The sequence below is a fragment of the Berghia stephanieae genome, chromosome 1 (genome assembly GCF_034508935.2).
Source record: "Berghia stephanieae isolate SIO BIC M18660-M18661 chromosome 1, UCSD_Bste_1.3, whole genome shotgun sequence".
Taxonomy (NCBI): domain Eukaryota; kingdom Metazoa; phylum Mollusca; class Gastropoda; order Nudibranchia; family Aeolidiidae; genus Berghia; species Berghia stephanieae.
Genome location: NC_088360.1, coordinates 113792663 through 113813270, shown reverse-complemented (window position 1 = coordinate 113813270; position 20608 = coordinate 113792663). Strand labels below are relative to the sequence as shown.

At 33.1% G+C, this 20608-nt stretch overlaps 1 protein-coding gene across 1 annotated transcript; it reads right to left on the bottom strand.

Annotated features, from left to right (window-relative positions):
* Positions 1–3621: 3621 nt before the first annotated feature.
* LOC144962786 (glutathione hydrolase 1 proenzyme-like) lies at positions 3622–20266 on the bottom strand. Its single transcript, XM_078896041.1, has 13 exons — positions 19971–20266; positions 18282–18333; positions 17473–17679; positions 16949–17074; positions 15245–15345; positions 12426–12606; positions 11129–11283; positions 10364–10513; positions 9274–9410; positions 8932–9119; positions 7399–7642; positions 6446–6559; positions 3622–5855 (listed from the first exon to the last, which is right to left on the bottom strand). Exons 2-13 carry the CDS (start codon positions 18293–18295, stop codon positions 5712–5714), a joined length of 1761 nt encoding a protein of 586 aa, XP_078752167.1. The 5' UTR covers positions 18296–18333; positions 19971–20266; the 3' UTR covers positions 3622–5711.
* Between the last annotated feature and the right edge of the window lie 342 nt (positions 20267–20608).

The following is a 20608-nucleotide window of genomic DNA, read 5'->3' as shown; positions in this document are numbered from 1 at the left end:
TGATTAATGAAGATAATCGTCACAACCATTGTTATTGCCATCATTATTATTGTCTTTAGTTATCTGTCATTGAAGCTGGTTTTACCATAATGATGATATCTAATGATGTTGATTTTCACTGTCACTGTTTATTATTATTATTATTATTATTATTATTATTATTATTATTATTATTATTATTATATTATTATTATTATTATTTATTATTATTATTATTATTATTATTATCATTATCATTATTATTAATTATTATTATTATTATTATTATTATTATTATTATTATTATTATTATATCATCATCATCATTATTATTATTATTATTATTATTATTCTTATTATCATTATTAATAATAATATTAATAACAAGAACAATAATGATAATAATGATGATGATGATAATAATAATAATAATAATAATAATAATAATAATAATAATAATAATAATAATAATAATAATAATAATATAATAATAATAATAATATAATAATAATAATAATAATAATAATAATAATAATAATAATAATAACAATAATAATAATAATAATAATAATAATTGAATTTATACCAATTTTCTGATCCTCATATCTGTTCTTAATATCGCTAATGGATATTTTTGGGCCATATTTGATTTTAGAGATGACCATTTTTCCAACGAGAATCAAATGATTTATCTACATACGATCCGATTCCAGGATAATCAATCAATCCCACCATTACTTTTTGCAAATCATTTTGTGCTTGTTTCCATATCTTTCTGTTAATTATGCTTTCTCTCTCCTCCATACAGACTTTACCAATTTATAATAAAAAAGAAATGCTCAGTGTAGTCTATTGATATGATATTTCGTCACAATATTGACATTTATTTGAATATGCAATTTTCACCTTATAAAGCAATACATTGGTAGAGTTAATATTTGTATAATTTTCCATTGTAAAATCCTTAATCTAGATTCTTTTGTACACCATAAGGTAACGCCTATGTCTTGATTGTATCTCTCCGCTCTTTTTTTCCAAAAGGCATTGACAAAGTTTTATTGATCCTTCTCTTCGAACCTTTTGATATAACTCTTTTCTGGAAAGATTTTGAATAATATTCTTCTTTTTTTAATGTTATCAAATCTTTGGATTTTGAAACTTTTAGACGTGATACAGCGTTTGGACTACACTCTAATCAAGTTCTATTCATTAGTATTCCCATAAATATCTTTAAATTCCCCTATTGACATGATATGTCTTGAAATGATATATATTTGCTTAATGTAAAACACTTTTTTGCTCGTAGATTAGTAGAAAACAGTACTTTACCTTTGAATTTAAATTCATTATTGTTAAAAATTGGTTCATCTGTGTGAATTTCCATACTGCAATGTTTCTTCCACGAATAAATACGTTTTGATCATTACTAATTAGATTACTTATAACTGCTTTAAGTCTATTTGCCAAGGTTTTTGCCAGTAAATAATCAGTATTTGTTAAAGTTATAGTATTATTATTAACTCTTCATGATATAGATTAACTATAATATAGATTATCGTATTAACTCTATTACCCCCATTCTTTGATGTAACTAAGCATATTTTTTTCTAAGACTGAACTCAAAGCAGTTGAACATCGCCGTTTTCATCTCATCCCAAAAATCTTTGTAAAATTCTACTGGAATTCCATCAGGCCCTGGGGAGGATCCATTTTTAATTTCTTCCATAACATTCCTAATTTCATCTAACGTAATAAACCTGTCACAGAATTCTTTCTCTTTATTTTATATTATAGGTATAGTGATATTTTTTACCTATTCTTCAATCAACATTTCTATTGCTTTGTCATCTTTCAATTCGGTATAAAGTTCTGAATAATATTTACCTATGATTTCTAGGATTGGCTGTTCATTTGTAGCATAACTATTTTCATTTTTTTTTTCAATTTATAAATTGTATAGAGCAGTATAATTAGGTGCCCCAAACGTAAACAAGGGTCTAGAAGCACATGGCAAATCACATGTTCCTGTCTTGACAGCTCAAGTTCCAATGTAAATTATAGAAAAAAAATAACCTTTAAAATTTGGCTGTTAGGTGGCAAAAGAAACACATATTCATAAATACTCGATCATGCATCAAATATTGTCTAGATATGGATATTTTATGGAACAAAAGGTAAAATTTATCAAAAGTTACAGTCTATCTATTTTTAGACCAGAGCAAATTATTGCGCTGGTGTGAACAAAACGAGAATTATTCGGAGCCTGATTTTCAGAATAATTTAGTCTTATATTATTATTTCTGCAACTGTTAGATTTTATGTAAACATATTTTCAATACTGAAAGTGTATTGCCTACAACTCAAACTACAAAATTGGGAGACCTATATTGTGCGTAAATTTTTCCGGTCCCTAACGAAAATCACTTGCAACTTGTTATTGTTTACGTTTGGGGCACCTAATTATACTGCTCTATTGTTCATAGCCCAGGTCTTTTCTAGCGACAGAAAGAATCGATTACATTTCTCTCCTTCCTCTATCGTGTGGAAAGTTACCTAATAGTCGATTCCCTTCACTGATCTGGTCTACACCGTCAATGTGTTATGACACAATGTGTTTGTTTTGATCAAAGTTTATTAAGTTAAGGTCGTCTGGCTTCAATATTCGCCTTCCTCAAGCAAAGTCAAGATGTCTATCGAGGACGTGACGTCTCTCTCTTCCACTCATATATATTATATAACTGGAAAAACTTGTTTTAAAAGTGGTTTTAGTTTCTGTACACAAAGTATATAAGCGATATTAAACAATGAACTTGACTTTAAATAACGTCATAGATAGTGTTCATTGGATTTTTTTGCTTACAAATTCGGTCGTCATATTTGCTTAATATATTTTTATAAATACTTTTAACAAAAAATAACCTTAAAGTGAATTGTAAACAATCTTATCTTATCATCCTAATTTGACGCTTTTGTTTCCTTTTTCATCCTCTATAGTTTCCGCTTTGAAAAGAAAGACACCAAAAAAAAAAACAAATAAAAAAACTGTGATAAGATTCTACCCAATTCTAGTCCAAGACACACCGGATGGTATTTCACAAAGAAGCGATCCCTTATCTTGGGCTATTTTTTTCGAACCTTTGAATTCTTATTCCATAGAGGGTTATTGGATCAATTGACCAAATTCATTTATGTTGATTGGATTATATTTACGAGAAATATATTCCATAATAATAAAAAACTTGAAAAGAATATTAAAACTGAAGGTGAGGAAGATGTTATGTTGCACTGTTACTCCCGATTAAAAATCAATTTAAATATTCTGTATTATTCAATGCTTTCAAGGGTTTGGCATTCGATATCATTATTATTATTACTACTACTATTTCTACTACTACTACTACTACTACTACTACTACTACTACTACTACTACTACTACTTTACTACTACTACTACTACTACTACTACTACTACTACTACTACTACTACTACTACTACTGCTGCTGCTACTACTACTACTACTACTACTACTACTACTACTACTACTACTACTACTACTATTACTACTACGATTATTACTAATGCTACTATTTTGGGGGAAGGCAGTATTTGAATGAATAGTGAAGTGCGCCAACACATAGCTATTTTAGTATAGATCTACTATTTTTATAAAAAGGAAACCATTTTTACGCTTCGCAGCATTAAAAGAAATATCTAGCTCAATCGCGGTATGAGTTATTAAATGAAGTGAACAACAAAAGTAACAAAACACTATGAATAAAAGGAAGGAGAAGTAGAACATCAACTACTACTACTACTACTACTACTACTACTACTACTACTACTACTACTACTACTACTACTACTACTACTACTACTGCTGCTGCTGCTGCTGCTGCTGCTGCTACTACTACTACTTTACTATACTATACTATTACTACTACTACTACTACTACTACTACTACTAGTACTACTACTACTACTACTACTACTACTACTACTACTACTACTACTACTACTACTACTACTACTATCACTACTACTATTACTACTACTGCGACTACTACTGCTGCTGTTGATGATGATGATGGTGATGATGATGATCTTGCTCGAGATGTCCTAGTGGTTAAGGCATTGTACTGTGACATAAAGGGTCCCGTAATCCATTCATGTACTTCCCGGGTTTGCATTTACTTCGACAAGATTATCAACCTCCATTTTGCTCAATTTGGACAAGATGAGCGATTCCTGTATACATCAGACGTTTCATGGATTACCTATATTCCTTCATGGAGTATTTCGCTGACAGTATCCATGCTGAAAGGAATGGCGTATTGAAAAAATGATCTCCACTCCTCGCCATAATTAATTGTCTTTAAAAGATATCCGCTCATTAACACTTTTCACATTTTGTTTCGACACAATTGTATATAAATTGCATGGTGCTAAAGCGAGGCACGGCGGAATAGGCGACGCTTCGTATACTAAAAGGTTCCAAGTTCGATTCTCACCCAGTTCACTTTGGGAGCTGTGCTGCCGCTGATGCCTCGGATTGTTCTGTCTTCCATTGAAGTATAATCTCATGATAGATAAAGGGAACGTTATTGAATAAACGGGAATTTCAAAGTGTGGTCCTGCTCATTCGTACGTCGAGATAATGTGATTTGTGATTCAAATAGACTTATCTCCTAACATAACTCAAATAATACTACTTAATATGAATATCTTATAGCCGTAGAAACCAGGTTATAGTGTATAATATATATTACATCAATTTATTATTTACATAGACAAATTTGAACTACCTCATGTCACTCTGCAAACCTATACTTGATAAGTTATGATATATTGTAAGTACACAGATATTGTTTGTACGCCACAGTGGTGGGACCAGGTCAAAGATAATAATGAGGATCGAAGATTTGACTATTTTAAGATAAAGTTGCTTATTTGTTAAACAAAAATGAAGAGACCTTCTGAATACACACGGCTGATAACAGATATAACTAAGTACTATGTCAATAGAATTGGTTATAAATTAATACACGGATCTCTTTTTCTTACGTTTTCAGTAGCTTTCAGTTATTAAATCCATACACTTTATTTTAAACGTTTATATCTTGACAATAAGATCGTTTAATCTTCGGGTCTTTATGTTATATTTTTTTGTAAAAGGCCGTATTGGCCCGCCCATAACCGAAAATTTCATGAATCCGTCACAAAACAAACTTAAATATTATTATGTCGACTCTCGGAATCATGTCAAGTGATCTGTTGAATATTTGTGTATTTTCAATATCGGTAATTATCGGTAGTAATGCATTCCATTCTCGAATAGACTTTTAAACGCATACTAGATACTTTCAATCGTAGGAAATATGCGACCCATCGCATCTAAATGGAATTATTTCTCTGTGAGTCTAAAATTTTAATTTATTGTCATTGGTATTGACGTTTTGTTAAGTTTTTCAAACACATATTTTGAACAATAAATAAAGATACAAAAACTACAGTTCCACAAACATTTTTGGTTGACATGACTAAAAAAATTCATTGTGACATTTATTTCATATCGAAGTAAAGCTGGGTTGAGACGGTAGGTTACCTCTGCGCCTTGTTGGATGTCAACAAAACTTTTGGTTATATGCTCTTCATCAGAAATAATCTTAGTGGATATCGACCTCAGATGAGACAAAATCGAAATGGGAACATAAAAGAAAATTGAAATCGAGTATCAATATCCTGCTGGCTTGCCTCCCTTTCTGTAGTCACTGGCTGCATCCACAGAATTATCGTTGTTGTCGATTCCATGAGCGACTGCAATGTATACCAGCTCCTTGACCAAGTGACCTTTTGCCTCCAGTCCTTTTCGTATCGCCTGTCAATATATTATTATCAATATATATTTATTTATCGACTTTGATATAGTGTTTGTATTATTGTTAAATAATATTCTTCTGATAACAAAGTTAATTGCAAATATGTATATGATGTGGAATGAAAATGAAGCAAATCATAAACTTTTGGGTTCTTGCTCTTGAATGAATGAATGAATAAATACATTATTTATTGACGGTAAAAATACATAATATGCATATATCGTTTATACATAACAACAACTATTAACAATGACAACAAAATATAAAAGTAATAATTAAAAAAAAATAATATGTATATCTTCTTTATAAAATCCGATTTAAAATCAGTAGGCCCTTTAAGGCTTTTCACCACACTTTATGCACTTATATTAAATCTCCTCAATAAAGCAGATGAACGTATTCCAAGTATAACTTTTTACTATAACTTATACTTCAGCATCAATATCACTCCAACATAAAACCGTTTTCAGACGGTATATCACAATGTAAATAAATATCCCCTATCCCATTATATAAACGTGTATTCAAGCAAGATAAACAAAACTCGTACTCAAAGTAACTTTGCCCCACATAAGAAAAAATAACTTACCTTTGGAAAAGCGGGTTCCACAAAGATATTGTCAGGCATCAGCTGGTGGTGAATCCTTGGCTCATCCATAGCCGCTCCCATGGACATATTGAACCATAACACATCCATTATTAGCTGAAATTGTTGAGATACAATTAAACGCTTTGATGTCTGAGTCATACAAGTCTGCAATAATTTATTAGCTTTAGGAGTAAGTTCTTCCATTCAGGGCAGCCTGGTATGGTCTTTGCTTCGTACCCAAAAGATACCGAGTTCTTTGCAACATTGCGTTACGGCTGACCGCTGGGTTTCTACATAAATCTAATCTTTTGGAATTATATATATATATTCTTTTGTTTACAATTTATTTTATTTTGAACTTTACTTTACAAATGTTGAGCTTAGAGCAATAATTTATAAAATAATCACATATTATGATTCTTTGAACCATCAATTATAATAACAAAGCAAAGAGTTGATGGGGTGAGAATGAAAATAAGGTGAACAAGGAGTAGAAAAAGAGGAAATTGGTATTGGAATGTAAAGGAATTGTAGAGGAAATTAAAGTCAGAGAAAATTCCAAAAGTCTAAAATGCCGTGAAATAACATCTATAGTTCTGTTTTGGCAAAAAAAAATTATCACGTTTATATGCTGAATTATATTATGGTATCTTGGTAATTTTGGGTTTGAGATTTTTTTTGCATATTAGAGCCGTCTTAGTGAATCGATATTTAAATTTAACGTTCCCAGGCCAAAATCCCAGACGCACATCCTCGAACCAAATTCAAGTATCAATAGCAAACTGTACAGTCGCCTGGAGTAAATATAAAAACATACAACTGTTACCCCATTGCACAAGAAAGAAGAACTAAAACTCAGCTGGTCGCTCGTTTGGATAAGTAATTGCAGGCCAAAATAGACGAGAAGGTATTTGGATATTGTACGTATCAAAGCTCTAATAAAATGTACTAACCTGTGCAGTTGTGGAAGTGATTTTTGATCCACCAGCAGCTCCAACTGCCATTCGCACTTTTTGCTTGTTGTTGTCCCATACGATTGTTGGGCTCACAGAAGACTGAGGTCGTTTGCCAGGCACGATGAAATTGGATGCAGATGGTAGGTATCCGAAGTGGTTGGTCAGATTAGGAGTAGAAAAATCGTCCATTTGGTTGTTGAATACAATGCCAGTGCGTTTTCCGACAACTGTGCTTCCGAAGCTTTGGAATGCCATGATAGGGAATATGAATTCATAGGAGGAATGAGTGTTGGGAGATACTTTTTATTTTTTTAGAAGATAAGTGACAAATTTTGGTGGCAGGTGAGATTTCCGTTAACTTTTTTGTGTTTTATTCGTCTTCCTTGAAAAAGACAATTAATATTTGATGTGTGACGTTCAAAAAGCAGACCCGTAATTATTTACATCATAATATTTAAAATTCAGGATCCTTATTTTATTGTCTTAAAATGTTTGACAAAAACAAAAAAAGACATGTTGTTTTCAGGGATCTGTTTATTTTCCCCGACACGTCATCTTCCCAGCTAATGTAAATTTGACCGCAGGTTGTAAATACTCCATACTAAAGTGAACGTTTTTTTCAGTTCAGAGGACACTGTTATAATATTGGTGAAGGGTTATTTGATATGCCGTTAAAGGTTTATTATTATTATTATTTCAATATCAGCCAGACAAGAGTACCAGATTAGCAAGGTAAATGTGCCACTTACATTTGCGTGTTTGTTACAGACAATTAGCATTATTTAGGCAGGCATTCGTTAAAATTGTTTATGCAAAAATTGATTATTAATATAGGAAGCGAGGGTGCCTTTCTTTCAATAATTTAACCTCTCTTTTAATACGAAAATAAATACATTGATAATATGAAATAATTAAAATTACATATATTTATTCCTTGGAAAGATTAGAATATAAAACGAGTATTTATATAGCGTAATATCCACAAAACGTGCTCAAAGCGCTTTACAGGGGGTCCCTAGACAACAAGAAAAAGTAATATTTAGGACGAGACATGTCGACTGTAGGCGATAATGCAATTTTTCCAGGTAGTCCTGTCACACTCCAGTACTCAAGAGCCTTTCCTAACGACTCTGAGCGGGACTCGAATCCTGGACCGAGGGCGGATGTCATGAGAGCACAAGAGCACGATACTCTGGAAAAATCATATTTAAATTTGGCCAGAAAACTCGTCCTTCAAATATCGATCGATTTAAATTATCGATATTTGAAGGACGAGTTTTCTGGCCAAATTTTTAAACATGTTTTTTTCCCCCAGAGTACGACAGAATACTCCAGACATCAGCCGCGATACAGCGCCGCAAAATGAACAAGGGCGAGGTAACTTGCTCAATGTCATACAGCGCGGTTTGGATACCTTTACGATAATAAGCAAAAAGACTTCATCCCTTCATCCCTTTGCTAAGCTCTCCTCAATGTACATCCTTTATCTTCATTCTATCCTATTAATTGTACAGTTGAAACTTGACTTACTAAAGATTGACGGTAGTGGTCACTGCCACGGCGTTTCCCTCTCCATCTATGACAGACAGGTGATTAGTCCCATGGTCTTGTTGGTTGTAAAAGTATGAGTCATAGTAGTCAAGAGGCTGAGTCATATCATCGGTAATGCGTTGTCTGGTCTCCTCCCCGAAACTCCTTGATGACAGATTAGCAACCAGCTGAGGGGATTTGATGAAATCATTGAAAAGATTAAGGTATTTTATTAATTTGACGTTAACAAAGACGACGACGACGACAACAACAACAACAAAACCAGGGATTTGCGTTTTCGATTAAACGATTGAAACACGCGACTGGAAAGAATTAACTTACTTCAGCAACATCAACAAAGTCTTCATCGCCAAGGGCTGATCTTTTTCCATAAGCAAATTTCATTGCCTCCACGATACGGTGGTACGTAAGAATCTTGTTCTCATCTGTGCTCATGCTGTCAGCGTTGAAATTGTAACCTATTATTAATAATATAATTAGGATTAAGTCGAGATCAGAATATAAATAACAATATCAAAAAGCAGGACGTATTTGTTTTTATTAGGAAAACACGCCATTACTAGAAACAAAACTCTATGTAACCTTGAACGTTTATAGTCTGGTTAAGGGCTACCCCACACTGAAGACTTGACTCCGACGACCCGGCATTGCCGTCCTCTGCCGTCTTCCGGATAAAGACGTCGAGCACGGACAAAATACTTAGAATAAAGAGAAGAACCGCTAGACCTACCCATACCAAGCTTGAATAAAAACGGCAGAGGACGTCGGGTGCTTTGTATGGGAAGGTCTAGTGCCTCTTCTCTTTATTCTTAGTATTTTGTCTGTGCCCGACATCTTCATCCGGAAGACGGCATAGGACTATAGTGCCGGGTCGTCGGAGTCAGTCTCCGATGTGGGTAAGCCCTAAACAGTTTATTGAGAATTATTCATAAGCATGGAAGGCAAAACACAAAATCAAAGATCTGAGTGACATCATCTTCGTTCTATCTATATATATAGATACCATACCGGGAACAAACTTCATGGTCAAATGTTGCTGTCAATGTCCAAGTAGCTCAATATCAGTTATATCATACGCCTCAAAACAAAAAGAGCCGATATCAGTCCTAATTAGTCTTGATTTGTTCTGACCAAAGTGTTCACCCAGCAATTATTGAGTTGTTGAGTCTGTCGTAGAATACTACACTTGACTAGTTTTCAAGGGTAGTTAACCACTGCTGTAAAAGAAAATTTTCATGCTCTGTGTGCCTTTAACTTTGAAGGGCAATAGAGAGACTAACATTCTCATGATAGCCAAGGGCGCAGAAAGCTCTGCCTCATTCTATCCTTTCTACTTTTAACACTCCTTACTTTGGAAAGAGCGGTAACAAGAGTTTACAGCCTTCTGCTTTCACAAATGGTATATTCTTACCGGATAATATAGACAGTATGTAGTTGATGATAACACCACTTCCAGGGGGAGGCATGGAATACAATGTAAAACCTCCGGGCAGTGTCATCTTTGTGGTTCTCTTCCAGGCGAGGTTGTAGTTCTTCAGATCATCAAAGGTAATGATTCCTCCTAACGATGCATTTGAAAATCAAAGAAGCAGTACATGTATTTTACATCACTGCTGTAAGTGGAATATATTGAGTGAACAAAAATGGACCCTTTCCTTGTTAACTCGAAGTTTCCTGATAATGACAACCGTGATGTGAATTTTTGTAAATACACGAAAAACTTATCAATGCTCACAAAATCGAATCAAATTAATAAACACTATCCACAAATAGTAATCGATTGTTCAAGATTCTCTGGAGTTTTATTTAGAAACACTAATAAGAACAACGTATCTAGATACAAATAAAAACTTGCATGTGATTAGAATTCCATAAAATTACAACGAACTCTCTGTTCTTTCTTTTTTAAAGAATCTCTCTCTCTCTCTCTCTCTCTCTCTCTCTCTGTCTGTCTCTCTCTCTCTCTCTCTCTCTCTCTCTCTCTCTATATATATATATATATATATATATATATATTTATATATATATATATATATATATATATATATATATGTTTGTGTGTGTGTGTGTGTTTGTATGTATGTATATTCATAATATATATCTCAATATCCAAATCAACCCGATATATCCCCGTTTGAAAGCTGATGGTCACAATGGTCAAATCCGAATTTCTTACCTGCATCCTGGATATCCTGTGCAATATCCTTAGCCAAATCTCCGTTGTAAAAAGACATGGGGTCGTCTCGGAGAATCTCAAACGTTTTAGCAAGTTTGGGGACTTTGATGAGGCTCCCCACTGGCAGAGGTTCGCCTTTGTCATCCAGAAAGAATCTGAGAATTTTTAAAGTACGTCAGCTGTGATCACTTTTGAAGGAGTGGTACTATGCTTTGTTATTTGTTGTTTTTTTATGTTATGCCATCCTCAATCAAAATTTTATTTTATTTGATACGATATTTATAATATACATACTCGTAAAATTAGAATATATATTTTATTAGCATGGATTGAGTTTCAATCATGTGGATAGAGGCTAAATATATTTCCTCATTCTAATATTGAAAACCTCAATCAATCAATCAATAAGCCTTTGTTCATGTCTTTCATTGCAGTTAGTCCTGGTTGGCATGAATGTAAATAATCATAACCTAAGTTCTTAATTTGCACTTATGCAATGCTGAAAATCTCATTTTAAGTAAAACAAGCTTTTTAAGAAATAGTTTTAAGGAAATAATTAATCCTGAATTATTTCTTAAAAAGCTTGTTTTATTTAAAATGAGATTTTCACCATTGCATAAGTGCAAATTAAGAACTTAGGTTATGATTATTTACATTCATGCCAACCAGGACTAACTGCAATGAAAGACATGAACAAAGTCTTATTGATTGATTGATAAAGTACAATAAATACGTATCAGAAAAATGGAATCTGAAATTGAATCGTTAGATAATTAATAATAGAGAGAATATTATATTTTAACTTTACCATTACAATAAAAGCATTGAGCAAAAAAAAAAAAGAATATAAATGTCTCCAGCAAAGGTAAAAAGGCTCATACTTTTCTTGAATTTACAAGAATAAAGAAATTAAAATGAAAACATTATTCTGAATAGTTTGGTAATACGGAAGCAGAGGTTTACAAGCGTAGGATAAATGGGACCATAATTTACTCATTTGGTTGCTAGGGAGTGTTGTGAAAAATTACTTCGTAAAATTACACTAGTAGTTAGAGAAGGATAAAATAAAAATGGTAGGAGAGATGAGAATTTGAAGAGGACGACAGGAATGGGGAGAAACATAGTGGAAGAAGGCAAGGATGGAGAAGAAGAACAAGAAGAAGAAGAAGAAGAAGAAGAAGAAGAAGAAGGAGGAGGAGGAGGAGGAGGAGGAGGGGGAGGAGGAGGAGGAGGGGGAGGAGGAGGAGGAGGAGGAGAATGAGAAAAGGAAAAAGTGAAAAAAGAACAGCAAGCTTACTCAAATCCTGTTCTATTTTCTAGTTTGACTACTTGCTCATGAACGTATTTATTCAGGCGAAAGCCGTCTTTGGCAAGCTCATATGTCGGTTGAACTAATGTCTTCCAATCCACAGATCCAAACTTCTTGTGGACTTCATACAAGCCTTTCACTTCTCCAGGAATTCCTACAGCCAAACCGCCTGAAAGAGTAGAATATGTGAAATCCGCTGAACAGGACTTTATATTGATACAACAATAATCTATTTATATCAGGCCAACCAGTTTCTTATCGTCCATTATATATATATATATATATATATATATATATATATATATATATATATATATATATATGCAAAAAATATTTATTTAACAGACACAACCGGTGATTAACCAGTACATACACGAGCCTCATGATATTAAACTTGTAAGAAGCTTAAAACACTAAATTACTATTTGGCCAAGAAGATGCATGAAGATAAGATAAGATGATAAAATTAACTTATTTATGTATGTATGTATTCTAAGTTCCACAATTATATGTCAATATCGGAATAGTCAGTGCCTCGAAAATCTGCATTCGTTTATTCTCACTGACTATGCTATTTCTATTCCATAAATTTTGGTGTTGGTTGAATGCATTGATGGCCAGCTGCTTTATATTTCTGATGTCTTCATTCTCGTTGATCAAATTGCCTAGTTTACGTTTTGGAATAACATTACTTGGTTTTGACCTGACCCTGGTCGGAGTCCTTGACTAGGAGGAAATGTCGAATGTATAGTTATAGTCTTGGGAGATTATATTTTTTTTTCCTTATAAATCATCTCTCTGTTAAGTCCTGTTATTTTTTCATTTTAAAAATATTATTTCTAAATATTTGAGTGTATTCCTCAGAGTGGGATCTTGTTGGTGTCTAGGTGAGACTTATAGTTGTCAATACATGTTTCTCCGGAGTACGGCAGTTCATTGATTAAGTATAGGGAGCATCCCTTATCAAAAATGATTAATTCACTTACGCCTGTCCCTCAATCTAAAAGAAAAATGGCATGTTCATAGTTTTGTTCAATTACCACTCCCGTGTTTAAAAAAAACAAAACAAAACAAAACAAGGTTAAAAATAAATATATAATATGTTTCTTAAAATGATAGGATAAAAGTAACTTCATGCTAATTCTCTTTTTTGGGGGGACAGAGACAACGCTGTTTACGGCGAGGTACTCATTTACAATGAGTACGGTGACAGAATTTGAGAATTTTCTTTTTTTTACAATGACTCAATTATGCACCGCTCAGAGCGGTACTCGAGCCCTGGACCTTAAGATCCGAAGACGAGTGTCATATCGCTACACCACATAGCAGCACAAAGTCGTGAAAGATAGAGAAATTGAAAATAAAGGAGAAAAGCAGAATAAAGGGAAATAATCCTAGATTTGGTGAGAAAAAGAATGATAGAAAAGCACTTACTTACCTTCCTTGTGAAACGAAGATAGACACCCGATTGCATAACTGTTTACAACAAATGAAGCTTTTTATTTTTACTAACACAAGCCTAGCATCGACTATATCGGTATTCCAAAAACCTCCGCGAAGTTTCAGGTTTGAAGTTTTGTTGTTTGTTTGTTGGGTGTTTGTTTTTTTTTTTTTTTTTTTTTTTTTTTTTTTTTTTTTTTTTTTTTTTTTTTTTTTTTTTTGTCAAGATGAGGGTCATTCAAGTAGATCGAGATTTGGAGGACGAGTTTTCTGGCCGTTTAAAAAAAAATACCCGTCTTTCCGCAGAACGGCAGTTAACTGGTTGAGTAAAGTTGTATTAAGTAGCATAAGACACGAAACATTGATTGGTGGGCACATGAAACCATTAAAGAATAGAGCAGAGATGTCGTGACGTCGCACATTCCTCTCTTCCGGTTCAAAAATCATTGGAAGAGTGTAACCAACCCAAGGAGGACTAACCATGAAAAGGTTATGTTCTGAACAATACGATGGCATAATAATTTTAGTTGTAGAATACATATTATGCCGATTCCTATGATTACGAGCGAGGATATGTGATCTTTATTGACGACAAGCATTTATTTAGACTTGAAAAAAAAAGATGCCATTGCTCAAAAACTAGACGATCAATTGCACCAGATATACTGTATCATGTCCTCCGGAAGAGTGGTTTCATACTTCGATGATGAGATTGGAACCAGTATTCTGACATCACACTTTTGTTCCCTATTGTTGTGCCCGATTTATAAAAAATGTATGTTTTCTGGTACTGCCCTTTTGCCAACTATTTTTTTTTAATTAAAAGAAATAAAATTAACAAAAATTAAGCTTTCTTAAAGCGCAATATCCACTAAATGTGCTCAAAGCGATTTTTTTTCGAGGGACCCCTGACCAACAGCAACACGTAGCATGTAGAACGAAACATGAAGCCTGTTAGGCAATATTACAATTTTATTTCTGACACAAACAACGCTGTCAACGGCCAGGTACTCATTTTATATCTGAGTACAGTGAGACAATGTGAGTAAAGAGCCTTCTCCAATGACTCAACTATGCACCGAGCGAGGCTCGAACCCAGGACCTTCCTATCCGAAAGCGAGTGTCATACCACAAGGCCACAAAGCCGCACAATAATTACTACCCGCTATCACATAAAACGACATGAGTCGACGCGAAGTACTTTTTGATAGAGATATGACAGGTCCATCTAAAGAGTGGATCGGGAAGAATCTTGAATCAACCATCAATCGAAACAAGTGCTTTACGTGTGATTTGAGTGCTCCACCAACTGAGCTATATGAATAATCAAGGGTCAAACATTTTTGCATGGTACATTTTTTATCAACCTATTCGAGATTTAACTCTGTCTTCCTCTTTGACGAACATGTTTTTGGTGGCACCGGCTGGAGCTGTCTCTCTGGCGTTTATTGCAAACCAGCCCTGTTTCCTGTAAATACAAAATAAGTGTCTTCGTTCTATGTGATTATGGTGAGTCAGTTTTGTATTGTTTTTCTTCCACACGCAAAGTAAGAAATTAAGGAGCAGGCATCGGTGTAAGATAAAAATCTGATCAAGTGTGTATGAAAGGTGCTAGATATAGCAATAAAGAAAAATACATGAAAAAAAAACATCCCATAAAATCTCGACTGACTTTTTGGGATGGTTTTTTTCCTGTATTTTTCTTTCTTGCTTTGTCTGGCACCTTTCATACACACTTTTCAGATCTTTATTTCACACGCAAAGAGAATTTAGTTGGGATTTTTTCTGTCTTATCAGCCGTGAATACGTAGCTAGGTCTGTTGGATCTTGCGGAAAGTACTTTTCGATAGACTATCGACCAATCCAAATGTGTCAAGCAATTGCTATGATCCATTTAACGCTTCAGAAACCATGATGAACTCTGGCTCCATGGTCAATATAGCTCAAGTTTCGACAATGCATGTGGAAATCAAAAACCATTCGAACCTTGAAGAGAATGTTACAAAGTGCGTATGAGAATCGGAGTAACCTGACCTAATTTCTGTCTAACAGAAAAGTTGGCTTTTCTATCACGAAGCCAAGACAATAATGTGAGGATTTATATAGGGCAATACACACTAACGTGCTCAACTCGCTTTACAAGGGGTCCCCAGCCAACAGAAACACTTTACATGTTAAACGAGACACGACGCCTGTCAGGTGATAGTACAAGCTTTTTCCGACAAAGACAAAACTGTTTACGACCAGGTACTCAATATACACCTGAGTAGGTGAGAGAATGTGAATAAAGAGTCTTTTGCAAGGACTCAACTATGCATGCGCCACTCAGAGCGGGATTCGAACCCTGGACTTTCCTATCCAAAGGCGAGTGTCATACCACCAGAGCACATAGCCGCACAACGTTTACAATAATATGTAAACATATCCTGTCTTCCTTGGTCTCCTTATTTTATGTTTGAACAATATGAAGATGTAGACGTCTAATCCTAATTTCAGAAGGTAGACGTCACATCGTGCATATTTGCATATCTCACAAAATCATATTTGTACACGAGTTAAATATTTGTTTTGGCATCATCCTATTTCCACAAATTATGTTAACCTAATACTAATGGAGGCAAGATCACACACCACGCTAAATCAAAGAACGCAGAAGGAATATTTTACAGGATAATAATAATATATGGTTTTTATATAGCACCTTAGCCCGTGCGGCTATGCGGTCTAGTGGTATGACACTCGCTTTTGAACCGGAAGTTCCTGGGCTCGAGCCTCGCTCGGCACATAGTTGAGTCCTTAAAAAAGACTCTTTACTCACATTCTCTCACTGTACTAAGGGTAAAATGAGTACCTGGCGGTTAACAGCGTTGCCTCTGTCCGAAAATAAATGTAATATGGCCTAGCAGGCGTCATGTCTCGTTCTACATGTTAAGTGTTGCTTTTGGCTAGGGACCCTCTTGGAGAGCGCTTTGATACCTTTGAGTAGCATACCAATTACCATGCTGCCCCCTCCCCTTATCCATCCAGTCTTAAACACCATTTTATATAGTCCCTTGTAATTAACTACTTACTTGTCATAGATGACAAACAAAGCTCCCCCACCGATACCAGAGCTCTGTAAATGTAGTAGACCATTGCAAAGCAGTGTTGCCACTGTGGCGTCAACTGCATTTCCACGCATTCTAGCAAGTACTTCACTGAAATTACAATGTTTTATAATATATATATATATATATATATATATATATATATATATATATATATATATATATATATATATGCTAATAATAATAATAATTATTATTATTATTATTACTGTATTACTATTATTATTATTATTATTATATTATTATTATTATTATTATTATTATTATTATTATTATTATTATTATTATTATTATTCATGTGTAATTTTGTTCAACTTCTACAATTTTGTCTCAAAAATTCGCTATCTTCAGGAAGTGAAAGTGAATGTATTATGCACACACAAATGAATGAGATTGCACGTATCATATATCTATTGAACGACCAGGCTGTATCTAGAAATCGTTCGTTTTTATGTAAATAAAAAGATAAAGAGGCAAATTTCACTCACTTTCCAATATCAGAACAAAGTTCGTCCTCTGAAGCTACTGAAGCATATTTGTACGAGCCCGTTCCCGATTTATAATGTATTACTTTTCTGGGAGATTTGCAATTGTCATCCTCTTTGTTAGTAATCCAGACAACAGCAAAGATGATAGCAACGCTGATCAGCAAACATCCCAGGATGATGGAAATCACGATGGGTCGCCGAGATTGTCTGTGGTGTGGAATTGGAAGGAGTCTTTTATGTAAGGCAAGGTTTTCAGAAATCGGATCCGTATGGAAATCAATTAAAAAGTGATGATGATTATGATAATGATGATGATGATGATGATGATGATGATGATGATGATGATAATAATGATATTAATAACATTAAAAATAATACTGATAATATCAATAATAATAATAGTAATAGTAATAATAAATAATAATAATAATAATAATAATAATAATAATAAATGATAATAATAATACTAATAATAATGATAATAATAATAATAATAATAATAATAATAATAATAATAATAATAATAATAATATTGATTATTGTCATTATTATTACTATTATATTATTATTATTATTATTATTATTATTATTATTATTATTATTATTATTATTATTATTTTATTATTATTTTATTATTATTATTATTATTATTATTATTATTAATTCATATATTATCATCATCATATTATTATTATTATTTTATTATTATTATTATTATTATTATTATTATTATTATTATTATTATTATTATTATTATTATTATTATTATTATTATTATTATTTTGTTATCTAACTTTGTTTCAACTTACGATTTAAACTCCATGTTTATTTAAATTCAGAACTTATAGCCCAACTGGAAACCTGAAATATACAAAAGATTTTTCAATAATTAGATCCCTTACTAGTATCTTAAAAGGGTTCTAAAGTCGTGATGTCACTTCCTCTTAAAAACGAATAGTTTCTTGTCCCAACCGACCGGGAACAATGGGTCACGCCAATATCTATCGCCGCCCTAATGAAAATCTATCCATGTCACTCCAAGTCTGCAAAGTCTTTGAATTTTGAAATCAAAAGAATATTCCTTGTCAGAAAGGTTTTTACTGATTAAACACGTAGTCCTTCAGAGCCATTAGGCCCTTGGAGCCGGAGTTTATCCCGGTTTCTACAGCGTGAAATGGACAATAGCACTTGCTTGCTATCTTTTGGATATGACGCTTGTCTATCGCAAGGTACTTTCCGCCAAATCTAAGAGACTCCGCTTCCCATTCACTGTTGGATGTACATGAGGGTTAGAAAAAATCTCGACCGCCCTCGGGTTCGATCTTGGTCCCTTTGCGTGTGAAGCAAGTGCTCTTACAACTGAGCTCTGGAACCCCCCTTGTTACTGAAAATGTCACCAAAAACTAATGGTTTCTTTGGTATTATCAAACTTGATTGTTGCAATTCCCTTTTGTCAGGCCTCCCACTGAATTTATTTGGCAAATTGCAACGGGTACAAAGTTCAGTAGCCCGCATAATATATTTTCTTATTTTTAAAAATCTACTTTAAAAACCAACTTTTTCACAATCCATTTTACACCAGCCGAATGAAACGTTTGTATACTATTGTTTTAGCAATATGTATTTTGTTCCCATGTTTATTTTTGATTAACTATGTTCGTAACGTAATTCATTACCTGTAATGCACTTTTAGAATTTTTGATTTATGGAAAGCGCTCAACAAGTGTCATTTATTATATATATATATTTATATATATATATATATATATATATTATATATATATATATATTATATATATATATATATGTATATATATTATTTTCATCATTATTATTATTATTATTATTATTATTATATTATTATTATTATTATTATTATTATTATTATTATTATTATTATTATTATTATTATTATCATCATTGTTATTGTTATTATTATTATTAATAATAATTTTTGACAAGATGAGAACCATTTAAATCAATCAACATTTGAAAGGCGAGTTTCCATCCAAAAGTTTAACTACTGCAGTTTTTATTACATGCCTTGAATTGTTTATCAACCCTATACGAGTATAAATAGATTGTAATTCTTTGTAACTGAAACATTTGATGTATAGTCTATTTCATTATTATGTAATTACCGAGCATCAGTGTGTATTTAAATCAACAGTCATTACTGTATTCTATACATTTTAACAGTTTAGTGAGGTGGTCGAGCGGTTTAGGCATTGCACTGTATGAAGGAGGCCCCATGCTCAAGCTCTGCTTCAGGCATTTTCATTAGAAGGGCGTGTTTTGTAAAAACATTCACATACTAATATCATCATTATTAAAATTAACCACTAGTTATACCAGTGAATTAGAAGCTTAATTTAAACTCATCCTTAAACTTGATATAGTTGGATATAAGTCCGCCTTTTTCGGAATTTAATAAAATGATTTGTTAGTTATACCTAAGTCCTTACTTTCTTAAAACTGTTCTGTCTAACATATATTACCTTTGAATCAGATAAGGTTGATAAAATCCTTTCGTAGGGACAACATAATATAATCAAATCACTGATGTTGATTACGGAGCTACAGCACGAAAAAAAGTTCTAATATAAGTATTCAGGTATCCAAAATTAAAATCGAGTGAACTATGACTAGTCATATTTATTTAGAAACTGCATTTCCATAAAATGAGGCTTATGTACACAATGAATAATAGTTAAAGAACTATATGCATACTTTTATACTTTTTTTCAGGTCGAGAAATAAACGTCGTCCTGTATTTAACTAGACCCGAAAGTTTGTTGGGCAATGGCAAATGTAACTTGAGTTATATTGCTAATGATCAGAGCACAGTCCCATTGCTCTGCCGTAATCAAAAACTAAAAACGCATATTAAATTTTAGCTCGAAAACTCGTCCTACGAAAACCGATCAATTAAAATGGCTCTCATCTTTTCAAAAACCCTCAAACCTGCGTCTTCCGTGAGATCCACGGTTAGAGAGTTTTTGACAAGATGATGATCATTTTAATCGATCAATATTTGAAGGATGAGTTTTATGGCCAAAATTTTTAATGCGCATTTCTTCAGAATACGACAATACTTGCAACAACGTAAAGGTTAGGACTAGTATTATGTTTTAAA

Coding starts and splice junctions, on each gene's coding strand:
- LOC144962786 (XM_078896041.1), bottom strand. Junction 15,346..16,948: donor TTGTTTGTCATCTATGACAA/GTAAGTAGTTAA, acceptor TTGTATTTACAG/GAAACAGGGCTGGTTTGCAA. Junction 5,856..6,445: donor TGGAACCCGCTTTTCCAAAG/GTAAGTTATTTT, acceptor ATATATTGACAG/GCGATACGAAAAGGACTGGA.